Source organism: Coccinella septempunctata, chromosome 8, assembly GCF_907165205.1.
Source record: "Coccinella septempunctata chromosome 8, icCocSept1.1, whole genome shotgun sequence".
Lineage (NCBI taxonomy): Eukaryota > Metazoa > Arthropoda > Insecta > Coleoptera > Coccinellidae > Coccinella > Coccinella septempunctata.
In genome coordinates this window covers 6096837-6110038 of record NC_058196.1, presented here as the reverse complement: position 1 = coordinate 6110038, position 13202 = coordinate 6096837, and the positions used below count along the sequence as shown (strand labels likewise).

The 13202-nt window shown below is 37.4% G+C and overlaps 1 protein-coding gene across 2 annotated transcripts in view; it reads right to left on the bottom strand.

The window, feature by feature from the left end:
* Window positions 1–13202, bottom strand: part of LOC123319555 (tachykinin-like peptides receptor 99D) — a 709883-nt gene that overhangs the window by 191573 nt on the left and 505108 nt on the right. For both annotated transcript variants that reach the window (XM_044906600.1, XM_044906601.1), the window contains 2 exons: window positions 11083–11298; window positions 9700–9850 (listed from right to left, as the gene is read on the bottom strand). In XM_044906600.1, the coding sequence (XP_044762535.1) occupies window positions 9700–9850; window positions 11083–11298 (367 nt within the window). The remainder of the gene's footprint in view (window positions 1–9699; window positions 9851–11082; window positions 11299–13202) is intronic.

Genomic DNA, 13202 nt, shown 5'->3' with positions numbered 1-13202 from the left:
ATTCCTGCGATTTGCAGTTAAGATCACCAATTATGATTTTCGGGTGTCTTCCTTCTAGTAGCATTTTTAGATCCTTTTCCAGCATGTCCTTATCCGGTGATTTATAAGTCGTCGAAATAATCTCCACTTGTCCTCGATTGGTATTCACAATAATCGATATTGCTTCTACTTCTTGACCATTGAATATTTGGTCGAACTGGTGATCCATATTCCTTCTAGCCAGTATAGCAACGCCACCTGTGCTGTTAGGTCTATCATTTCTGTAGATATCGTAATTTGGAAATGCTATCCGAACGTTGGGGTTAAGTCTTGTTTCTTGGAGAACTATGACATCCGGTCTCTTCTCTTCAATCAGTTCTTCGAATTCTGGTCTGCGGGCTCTCATTCCTTCGACGTTCCAAGAGACGATTATGAGATTGTTCTTTATCGTCGTATCAGCCATTAAATATTCTTAATAATTTGCTGCATCTTCTTCTCAATCTCTTTCTCCAGATTCTGCATCATCGTGCTGAGGAGGTTTTTCGTGAACTTATCCAGTTCCTCAGTGATTCCAGAAATTCCTTTTCTGGTGTTCTGGTTTCGGCTTTTTTGACGGTTTTGCCTTTTCTGTCTTTTTCTCTGGTTTCTTCGTCTCTTTGACTGCTTTGGTTGCAGTTTCCTGGGGTTTCTTCACTTCCGAAGAGTTTTGGCTGGCTTCGGAGTATTTTGTGTTGGCCTCGAGCTGGTTTGGTTTGATTTTGGTGATCTCTTGGCCTTTTTAGTGACCAATTTCCATTCGCTACATCCCTTGTAGCTGGCTGGATGTCCTTGCTCTCCACAAAGAACACAAGAAGCATTTCGCTCCTCGTTCTCCCTGGTAAGCGTACACTCCTTGGAGCTGTGATTACCGGAGCATTTCACGCACCTCCATGGAAAAGTGCACTTTGGGCATGTCCATCTCTGACAGCGATAACATTGTCCAGGCCCGGTCGTCCTTCTCTTAGATTCAACAACACAGTTCATGTTGTAGAGCCTTCTCACCTCGAAGATACCCTTATTCTGGGTTTTGACCAGCAATAAGGGCATCGGCTGTACTTTAGAAAGTACAGCATTGAACTTCATAATATTACAATGGCTGAAATTACGGTGTTTCATGACCTTTTTTGGACAGTTAGAATCATGTACACTAAAACTAAATGAAATAGCCCGGTGATCAGAGAGATGCGGTTGAAAAACTTCCCCCCTGCCATCTACAATATTAGTGAAAACATCATCCAAACAGGATGAAGAATAATGAGTTACTCGAGTAGGTTGATGAAATATGACCTCAGGTCCAAATGCTCCCAAAATATTTAACAAATTTTCACAGACATCAATTTGCGGCTTGAGAAGATTAATATTAAAATCACCAATTATTATATATTTGTTTTTCTTTTCCCTAGTGAGAATATCGAGCAGGAAAGTCAATCTCTCAAAGAAAATGTCCATATCACTGAGGGTGGGATGATTGGACCTATATACAAAAATGATATTCAATTTGATATTGTTATCAATAGGATATTGGACTGCACAACATTCAAATGCATATTGGACACTTAAGTTGTTAATTTCTGTGCTAATAATACAATTTTCAATATTTTTCCTAACATACAGCACGCAACCCCAATGTCCCTTAATTGGACGGCAGAAACTTGTAATCTGATTAAAATCAAAAATGGAGTAAAAAGATAGTTGTTCAGAACTTTGCCAGTGTTCTGTGGAAGCCAGGAAGTCAAAATCCCTAGTTGCAGCCAGTTGTTGTAGACCGTTGAATGAAGTTGAGATACTTTGCAGGTTTATATGAAGTATACTAACTATTTTACTGCTGTCCTCACGTTCAAATTTTCCTCTTTTGGGCCACCATCCACCTGGGGAGGTTCTTTCCTGAATATCGTGTAACAAGAGCGCCATCCGGCCATATTTCCCTGCACCACGCTTTCTCGAAATTTTCCTGATGAATAGAGACCTTGATTGATGAGTATATGTGTGGGTGTTTAGATTGCAACAATTCACACTGCACCTCTGGAAAAGTTGTAACCAATAATCTCTGCAGATCTTCTGGTTTAGTACTGGGGTGAAGTCTTGACACATGAAGATGTGTGTATTTAGGGACAGTTTTGACCTCCGACGTCGTTCCACCAGTGCCCATAACGAATTTTCTATTTCTTGGTTTGTTTCGTTTTTTTACAATTTGCCATTCGGAGTTGGAATTGTTCACTGTTCGAAAATTGAAGTCAGAATTTCCACCCGTAGTATTATGCGGAATAACATCCATTGATTTCAACTTTTGGGCAGGCATAGCTGATTTTTCTTCCATGGAAGTTTTGTTCTTCACTAACACTAAATCGTGGTTAGGAATGATATTCTGTTCTGATTGATTGTTGACAGGTGCATTCCGTGCATATTTCTTCGGAACTTCCGGAGGTAGTTCAACTACATCGTGATTAGACCGGGCGGTCGATGATGACTCGGAACTGTTTACATTCCGATTAGATGTTACGCTTTTTACTTTGTTATGCTGATTGTCAAATACAGAATTATTTCTTGAGGATTCGATAATTGATTTTTGAAGACTCACAGTGTAGTCGAGATCCCTTATAGATTTCAGTAGAAGGGCTTTTTCTCGATTTAAACATTCTATCTCCTTTTTAAGTAGAACATCACTGGCATTATTTTCAGTTTTTTTAACTGTCATATCGCACCATTGCGTAGGTAGTTTCTCGATACAAGAATTGCAAAACCACTTCAAATTGGGACTTTCAAGAAGAATCTTAATCCACGTATCTTTGAGGGATGCACAACTCGTATGGAATTTTAATTCGCAAATATTACACTTAACGGTTTTCGTATTAACAATGAAGTTGTCGGAGCAGTACCGGCACGCGTCCATTCTGCTCGAAAGCGGTTGTACAACCGACAGGTTTTGTACAACTATTTTATTTTAAAATCTAATTGACAATTACTTTGCTACTCAAAGCAATTTGAAATAAAATTTTTCAAGACAAAAAAGAAAAATATATCTCATGCATAAAAACAAAACGACTACGCTATGAGAAGAATCAGGAAAACGATACGAAAAATAAGCTCACCTGATGCTTTCTGCAGAACCAACGATCTGGACTGATCTGGACTCTGAAGATGAACACCAACTTCGAAAATTTTAACGAATTAAAATTTCGATAACACACACACGTATACAACCTACACAAACTTCACAGACGGAATCAAAAATTCCGTAGCTTCGCTAGTGTAAACTTTCACTTCGACTTTCTCTTCCGCTTTCTCTTTTATAGCACTCGGAGCACTGTAGCACGTCTTCTATTGTCAAGCGAATGACACAATTCACCCAGCCTAACACTGCTTGGTTATATACTGAATGGTAAGGTCTATGACATAACATCACCCACGCCCATGGAGTGTTATAGTCATGGGATAACCTTGTTATGTCTTGAAATTCAGAAACTCATAATTAGTACCTGATATTCAGCTTAAAAAATCCCCTACCAATGAAGTGTTACACTCGAATTTTCATTTTTTAATGTAAAGCAATAACCACAAGCGGCACAACTAACCGTGTTTTTCGATTTTGTAATATGATGTAGGAATACTAAAAAGGATTATAACACTGACTTCACTAGATTTAATACGAAGTATTCACGCTAAAATATACAAAATTTTAAGAATCCATATTACCAAAATTAAGTTAATGAACTTTGTTCATTTGACTTCCAAGTCTGCCACTTTTCAAATCAAAACTTGGAAGACCAATATGGACGTTTCCGTCGCACAATTCCTTCGCATTTATTCGTAAAAGCTTCTTCCTGTTATTCTATGTTCTAAGCTCGCATGTGACTCGAGACGAGACAGGCTGAATAATAATAATATATCGCCAAGGATTCCTCAGTGGCGGACGATAGCTGTCGTTATGGCTGTGCGACACATGAAACTATCCAGCACATCACCGGCGGATGTCAGAAGTTCGCGGGTTCGGAGTAAAAAAATAGACATGATACTGTTTCCAAGATTCTTCTCCAAGAATTAGCACTACAACACCAACTTCCTAGTTCGAAAAAGGTTCCTTATTACAATTACTATCCGGATGCTGTATTGGAAAATGAACATCACAAGCTCTACTGTGATCGCACGGTTCTCACAGACCGGAAAATAACCAGACCAGACCTCATATTACGCAATAAGGAGTAGGACAGGGCACTATTCATGGACGTGGCGTTTCCGAATAATAACAATCTTCTAGATAGGCTCACTGAAAAAATTTCAAAATACAGAGATTTCGAGGAACAAACCACGAGACAGTGGAAGCTGATAGATATCAAGACCATCCCTATTGTCATATCATCTACAGGCCTGATATCGAAGAAACTACTAGAGAACTTGAGGAAACTTCAGTTGGACGAAAATATCTATATCTTTAAGTCATGCAGAAGGCGGTACAGCTTGGGAACAGCGAGAATTGTACGCAAATACATGGGGAATGCAGAGAAACACCGTCTCCTCCAACAGGAAGTGCGGGTGGAGCAGGTATCCAACTGACGGCATTGAGCCGAGGAGCGACCTGGACCCGACCACCATAACGAGCCCGAGCCTGAAAAGGGCTCCAACAGAGCTTAATCCTTTTGATACCTGAGATATCTGGGATAAGTGAATTTTCCTCTGGAGAGGAGTGTGAAAGCCGCAAGGCTAAAGTCATACTGATAATAATAATAATACTTCATCCTGTCAGACAAATACATGTATATTACAGGTCAGAAAAAAAAAACAAAATCGAAACAGAAAACTAATCACAATAATCAGAAAAATATTCAGCAACAGAATAATAACATCACCCATGAGACGATGTCTTATTGACTAGACGGGACGAAAATTCAGTAAAGCTTCGTCTCGCTGAAGACGAGACAACGCTAAAGCCCACGAGACGAGAGTTCGTGTCTTATTGGCTAGACGAGACGAGACTTCAGTGATACCTCGTCTAAGCACTATTTTCAGGAAATAAATTCCAAAATAGTGTGTTTTCATCATTTATTAACATTTTTTTCGACAAACGGCTGATTTTTCATTCCTTTTTGACAGATAAACTTTTTTTTGAGTCACCTTGTACCATATGTATGGAAAAATATGTTATTGTTTGTTGTGGAATTATCGTTTGGTAATCTCTCTCAAACTAAGGACCGAACTGTTGAAAGATCTACATCGATCTTACATGGGCGTCGTCAAATCTAAAAGTTTGGCAAGATCATACTTCTGGTGGCCTAAACTAGATAATGATATTGAAGCCCTATGTAAAGAATGTGAAAATTGCATTATACATAAAAATAACCCTAATAAATCTATTCGGAATAATTGGCCGTGGCCGCGGGAAGAGTGTTCCAGATTACATATCGATTATTTCGGCCCATTTTTGAACCGATATTTTCTCATTATAGTCGACGCTCATTCTAAATGGATGTCTTCTGACGCTTGGGCACTTTCAGTTAATGGCGAGTTGGTTGATCCAGATGAGATTTCTCCTGAGAGAAATTAACGGAGTCAGGAAGTAACTGAGAGTTCAGCTGAGTTAGTTTCTGAGGATGAAAGTAATGTAAGAGCGAGATCAAAACGTAATATTGGACATATAGAGCGCTTAGGTTATGTTCAGAACTTATGTACTCGGAAGTATGCTATACTGTATTGAATTGTGTACTATATGTCAGGACATATTTGTTGAGAATTCAATGAATTGTTTTTTTATTTATTTATTTATTTATTCACAAGGGGATACAAACAGGTACAAAAACCCACTAATGTATCCTCAGATAGAACGAACAAAATTACAGAGATTATAAGTACATAGATCAATTCGATACAAGATTACCAACTTAACTAATGATCAACTGACAAAAATCAACAAAAAAAAAACCAAAAAAAAAGCGAGAAACCCAGAGTGCCCCAAAAATGGCAACTACGTACAATTCTTTTTTAAAATCTTTCGGACCTGTTCCAGAGACATAAAAAAATAATCAACTTGACCACTAAACATGTTGCTGGTCCGAGATATCCGACATAGAGGCGAGTGCTGAGCCGTGTATGTGTACCTAAAGGGTACCATAAAAAGCTCACAGGCTCTGAGAGACCTCTGGGGAACATTGAAGCACAAGCCACCAAGAATATCTGGACTCTGAAGTTTATTGTTCAAGATCTTAAATGCAAACTGTGCCTCGGAGACCATACGTATGCTCGACAATGATAGCATTCCGAAATGCTCGCGCGCCAAAACATAGTCTCCATCAGGTATGACAAATTTCGTTTTGAATGCAAGAAATCTTATAAATCTGTTTTGAATATTCTCAAGGCGATTGATGTTATTTTTTTGCCTAGGATTCCACACGACACTTGCTAAGTTTAGTCTGCTCAGCACAAATGCACTGAAAAAGACCTTAATTGGTGTGACAGTTACGAATGCACTACATTTCCTAGTTATATACCCTAATATTCTGGAGGACAAATTAACAACAGATTCGACATGGAGATCAAAAATTAGTTTGGTATCAAAGATGACTCCCAAGTCTCGAACAGAACTTGAAGATTCAAGCGGTTCTTCATGTATATAATATGTTCGCATTATGGGATTGTGGCTTCTCGTGAACGTCATTGATCTACATTTGAAGATATTAAGGAATAATCCATTCTCGTCACAGAAGGCAACAAGACGGTTTAAGTCACCTTGCAAACGCTCACAATCCTGATCGTTGAACACGGAAATGAAGAACTTTAAATCATCAGCGAACATTAAAAATTTACAATAATGAAAGCAGGTCGCAATCTTATTTACGTAGATTAAAAAAAGTGAAGGTCCCAGATGCGATCCCTGGGGCACGCCTGAAGTGGTCATAAATAGTCCAGAAACAAATCCCAGAACCGAAACGAATTGAGAACGGTTTCTAATATAGGACTCAAACCATCTGAGCAGATTACCTGCCACACCGACCTCAGCCAAACGACTCAATAGTATATTATGACTAATTTTGTCAAAGGCTTTACTGAAGTCTGTGTAAATAGTGTCAACTTGAATCCTGCTGTCCATACAACCATGCACATACTCGGTGAAAACGAAAAGGTTAGTATCCAGCGAACGTCCCCTGAAGAAACTAAACTAAATAAATGATCATACACAAGTTTCTCGAGGACCTTCGCGATTAAAGATAACTTACTTATCGGCTGATAATTCTCGACGTTTTCTCTTTGACCTCCTTTGAAAATTGGCACAACCATTGCTATTTTCCATCTATCAGGAAATTCCCCTAATTTCATGGAGATATTGAATATAATAGTTAATGGCATAAAAAGTGAAGAGGCACACTTCTGAATGAAAATTGACGTCAGTCTATCAGGTCCTGCACCCTTCTTAGGGTCAAGATTTTGTAGGGCCCGAGAGACCTCATCCGTTCCAAAAACGATATTACACAGACTACTAGACGTTAGACGACCCTCAGAATCAACCTCAAAGGCAAATCTTTCTGGTACATAAACACTCTGAAAATAATTCCCGAACATTCCGCTGATCTCCGAACCACCATCTGCACAATTACCACCCCAGTGCATCCTCCCAGGTAACCCAATGATCGACTGCTTTTTCACTGAAGCAAAATTCCAGAATCTCTTAGGATTGCGCTCCAAATCATTTTCCGTATAATGAATATATTTGTCGAAATCATTCCTAATTAAGACCCTGGATCTAGCTCTTAACAATTTGAATAAATTATAATCATTCTTATTTTTATATTTTTTCCATTTCTTATGGACCTTATTCTTTTCCTTCACCATCTTAATTGTGTTACTAGAAAAAAAAGTAGGAAAATTATTTTTTTTAGAGAAGGTAGGTACATTTCGATTTACAATTCGTTCTATCACTTCATAAAAGGCATCTAAGCAATCATTCAATGATCTGTTTGATAATATTGCTTTCCAATCGACATTTGAGATTTCATGATTGATCAATTCATAATTGGCTTTCCTGAAGTTGAGATAAGAATTAGAATTGAATTTGAGAGGCTTTTGAATGCTAAAATCAATAAAAAATTCCAAGCAAGGATGATGGGAGTCTTCTGGAACCAAAGGGCTCACCGAGTGCCTCAGACCGAGAATTTTGAATTTGTTACATACAATTAAATCAAGAAGTCTACTACCACCATTGCGAACTGAATTAAACTGCATTAAACCATGATAAGAAAATGTGTCTAACAAAGATGAGCTCGACAAAGTAACATTAAAAGGCTCCAAGTAGCCATCATCAGTTGGAGCCCAACCTACGGAGGGCATATTGAAATCACCGCAAATGAGCACTGTATGACCACCATTGAAGTTCATATTGCTTAACTTGGATGAAAAACTTACAAATGCGTTGGCATCGCTAGGTGGCAAGTAAACACAACAAACATTGAACTGTTATTATCTAGCTTTATGCGAATCCAAACGTCCTCTGCATAACTGGAATATTCCTGTACCAAAACGGCAGCGTACCTATTCTTAACGGCAATCACAACACCTCCGCCATCGGATCGCCCAGAAGGAGTTGTCTCTCGGTCTCTTCGAAATATGCTGTACTGTCCCAAATCAACGAGTTCACTGTCAAAAACGGAACTCCTCAACCACGATTCGGCAATACAGATAATATCAGCATTATTTACATATATATTTTGTTTGAACTCTCCAAGTTTAGTCCTCAAACCACGAGTATTCTGGTATAAAACGCTGAGACTCATAGTGAACTAAAACCCAACAAAAACATTGTCTGTGAAATCGAAAAACCATTCACATGCGTGCGAGGTCTTCGTTCCTCAAGATAGGGATAATCCTCGAGTTTTCCTCCTTCCTTACAAGCACAACACCATTCTGGACCCACACAAATCTATAATTTTCCAGTTTCGCCTTCTCCTTTGCCTGCTTCAAAAGTAATTTCACTTGTGGCGTCAAGTGTTCATTGATGTAAAATTTATTTGAGATGCCAGCCAAACTAAACCCCTGACCCGCCTTCAAACTCCTCTTCACTGTCTTAGCCGCTACCAAGAACCTATCTCGTTGGATCTTGGAAAGAAATCTAATAATTATGTTCTTAAGTTTGCCAGTAACCTGAGTAGGCACTCAGGAGTTGACATTTTTAAAGGAGAAAGTATTCCTATTCCAATTATATTATTGGAAACTCAAATATATAAGTATCAGTGAAATGCAATACAAAATGTTTTCGAATGTATTTGAGATATGAAGAAATTAGTGAGTTACGTGGACACTCCTTGGTACAGACCACATGGTTACTATAACGTTGATGGAGGAAGAAGTTATTCATTTTTTTGTCATTTTGAGAATGAAAACTTCCATCATCATTACAAAGTTGGATGTGGAGAACGATAAGGGGGAAAACTTTTTGCAACTCCGTTTTTCACTTATCGAAAAACACAATCATTTCAGAATCACGTCACAGCGAGGGAAAGCGGCGATATTTCCAGAAAGCATAAACTTCTATCGTCTATTTTTCCGGCTACGCAGGTCACAATGGAGCGGGGAAAGCAAGTGTGGGAAACTGCCCCGGAAAATTCCCGAAACAGGAAGTCACGAATACTTTCCATTCATCCTATATCCGTTTCGAGTTTTACCGTTTAGTAAACCTAAAAAAAAACGTTCATCACGTACCCTTCGCTTGCTCTTGATGTTTTCCATCTGACGTTGTGTACACTCGCCTATGCTCTGCGACCCCCATAACTCTTTTCCTATCCTGGCATAGGTGAACGTCATCGATCCGATAGGGACAACGTAGGTCACAAACAGGAAAGCCACGTTGTAGCTGAAACGAAAATAATGTTTCATTTTTAAGTCGACATAAGCTCTTGGACTTTATGCCATTCCGCAAATCCTCACATGAATAGAGGTGGTAGGGAGTTCACATCTCACGATAAAATATAAGAAATCTTTTCAATTCAACTGATGGAGATTACATGATATCTGAATTTGGCATATTTTACTTTGAACAATATGTCATTGGAAGTCACGTGCTTTTTTCTCACGGTGAATTCAGATATTCTGTATTTGTTGCTGTTCATAATGCTTTTTCTAGAAACTGGATTTGATTAGGATTAGAACGTATTGTGAAAATGCGAATAATTTCATCCTACTAGCTTGACCGGAAAAGGTTTTGATTTTTTTTATTGGAACAATTAGAGACCAAAAAAAATGAAAGTGACTATTTCATTACGGAAGTGGCGAACTGAGAAAAATACTTGAATACGCCACTGAAATCTACATAAAAAAATGTCTGTGAAATATTTGTTTTTTTATATCACTAAAAGCTTCACGAAATGGAGGATCTATTCAAAGAGCAAAAAAATTAAATATTTAGGTATGACTTGAAAACGAAAAAAGCTATAAGAATTCGGCTGTGGCCATTATCCATCTTCTTAAAAACGAAGTCTGAAACGTGCCATCCATTTTTTCTTAACTCTTACGTATCCAAAGCTGCCATTCAATTCCATCGAATTTAGCCCAGTTCGACCTACATCGGACTAACATAGTACTAATCTCAAAATGCGTTCAATGTGGAATGATATGTTTCTATTTTCGTTTACAGATGTCGAGCTTTCGAAAGAAGAAGGGACCATTACAGACTTGAATTTTTATCGACTCACCCTTTATTACCTCCACCATCTCCAATTAATTATTTTTTAATACGTGATTTGAGGCGATTATTCTTATAAGTTTTGCTTTCAAATCCAGTACCTAAGTTATAATGATTTTTTAATTTTAAATTTTATTAAAATTAGTGTGTTACAATACAAAACTATCCATTTGAAAAATTTCAGTTCATTATTGCAGATCAATATTAATTTGTCGTTATACTGTCATTTTTCCATTTGCTAGTTCCGCTTGCGTGCTGTTCGTAATAAGTGTATGGCACCCCAACAAAACTTTCACACGAAAAGATTTGTGGCCTCTCTGATGATTTGTGTCATAATTCATAAAAATGGGTATATTCCTTTTTTTCTATTGATTTTCGCCTTGGCGACACATAATTATCATTACCTGTACTCTATCATGGATTCGTTGGTGACTCCATCCGGCCATTCGGAAAAGCATATGATCCTCTCTTCCGTCTCCGAGATGGAGAAATGGTAGGTTTTATAGAAGAGCCAGGACGGAAGTCCTATGATGAAGCCGACAACCCAAGTGCTCATAGCTAGAAGGAGAGTTACCGTCCGACCCATTCGAGGTCGGAGGGGTTTCATGATGGCCATGTATCTGTAAAGTGATTAATCATTTGAATTTGGAACATTCAGGTTCTGTTGAGCATTGAATGGAAATAAGCCTTCTGCGGGAAACCTATGCGTAATGCATCGTTTTGTAAGCTCTTGAAATGAGCGAGTTCAGACAAATTTCATTTCTCGAAAGCGACCTGCTTCTGTTGGCTCATTCATGTTGAAAAATAGAGATGAATCAGGAAGCTCACTAATATTATTCCACTAATAAGAAATTTCTTCTGCTATATTATAATCAGTGCTCATTTCATATGTGGGATTCAGCATTGGTTCAAGTACCATTACGCAGAACCTCGAAACTATTTTCAACATAAAGTTGTCGTCGAGGTAGATATATTCAAGAAGACTAGAATTTAAGAATGACAGGTGTATATATATATAAAATTTCGTTATTTTCTATGAGAACAGATAATATTTTTATAGTTTTAAAAATGAGAATGCCACAAGGAGAATGTATGAGTATTTTGTCTCCCTACACAAACTTTCTCTGACCAAAAGAAAATGTATTTTACATTTGTATAAAATTGAAGTTGAGTGTGAATCTTACACTTCACACGATACTTGAATTTAAGGATTAAAGCAGTAAATTAAAGTTTTAAGGGGCTTTGTGAAGAACTTGACGAGTTTCTGTTTTGTTCTCTAGGAAACATTCACTTATTCCAGATATGTCGAATATCGAAAGTATTAAGCTCTTCAGTTGATTGACTGAAAAAAGTCAGGTTTGTAGAACAGAAACCACTCCTTAAAACAATGTCGACCAGTTTCGATTTTAATCTAAACTCATATGTTCAGAGCTATACAATGAAAGAAACATTTTACAATATAGCGACAAAAGAAAAGAGGGACATTACTTAACTGAATATCAATTGTAATAAAACAAGGATTTCAAGAGGTGATGACATCACTGCTTTGATCAAGTAACTAAACATCCTGTTGAAATTGAAGAATATGGTCAAAAAACTCTTTTTGAGTTGATGGAAGATACTTCTCATCACATGTAAACAGAGGAAATGAACGAATTTCATGAATTCACTTACAATTTTAAAATTGTCTGAGTCATGTAATAAAAAAAAAAATTGAACAAATCCACTTCACAAAACATCGAGAGAAGACGGATGGAAAACAACTGATAGATTAATTTTTCAATTCCAAGTTATATTATGTGGTACATAAATGCGTATGTGAAACGTTGATTTCTTATTAGGAATTTCGGTTATCAAAATTTGTCTTTGATTTTAATAATGAGGTAATAAAAGGCGGTGTCATTTCATGCAGAAAGCGTTTTCTCAAAATCTTCTGATATCCTGTCTTTGAGTTGTTTGTCCTATACAGGGTTTCACGAGGAACCTCACCCATATTTATACGGGAAACTACTGAACGTATTTTCATGAAATTCAGAACTTATAAGTATTTCACGATGCTGATGAAATCTAAAATATTTTCAAGGCATGAGCACCTCCGGTTTTTCCGGAAATGACGTCAACTTCCGTTTTTCAAATTAGAACACCATTTTTTTATTGCTGAAATAGATTCTTTAGAAAATTTCAAGTTATTTTGATGTAACATTTTTCAGTTTTGGTAGGAAAATTCTCTCTGAGCAGGAAAATTCGAAAAAAAAATCGAAAATAGAGCTCCGCTGAAACAAGAATAACTTCGAGGTTTTTGGATGGAAAATTTTCATTTTTGGGATTTTTCAAGATGTAAGATTGATGTATCCACTATAAAATTCGAAATCGCGATTCATGATACAGGGAGTGAAAAAATCGCTTTCAAAGTTGGGGATGACGAAATCTAGAAAAATCAATTTTTTCAAATTAGAACCCCATTTTTTTATAGCAGATATTGAATCTACGTTGAAAAATAATTTGAGTGTATGCATCACACCCT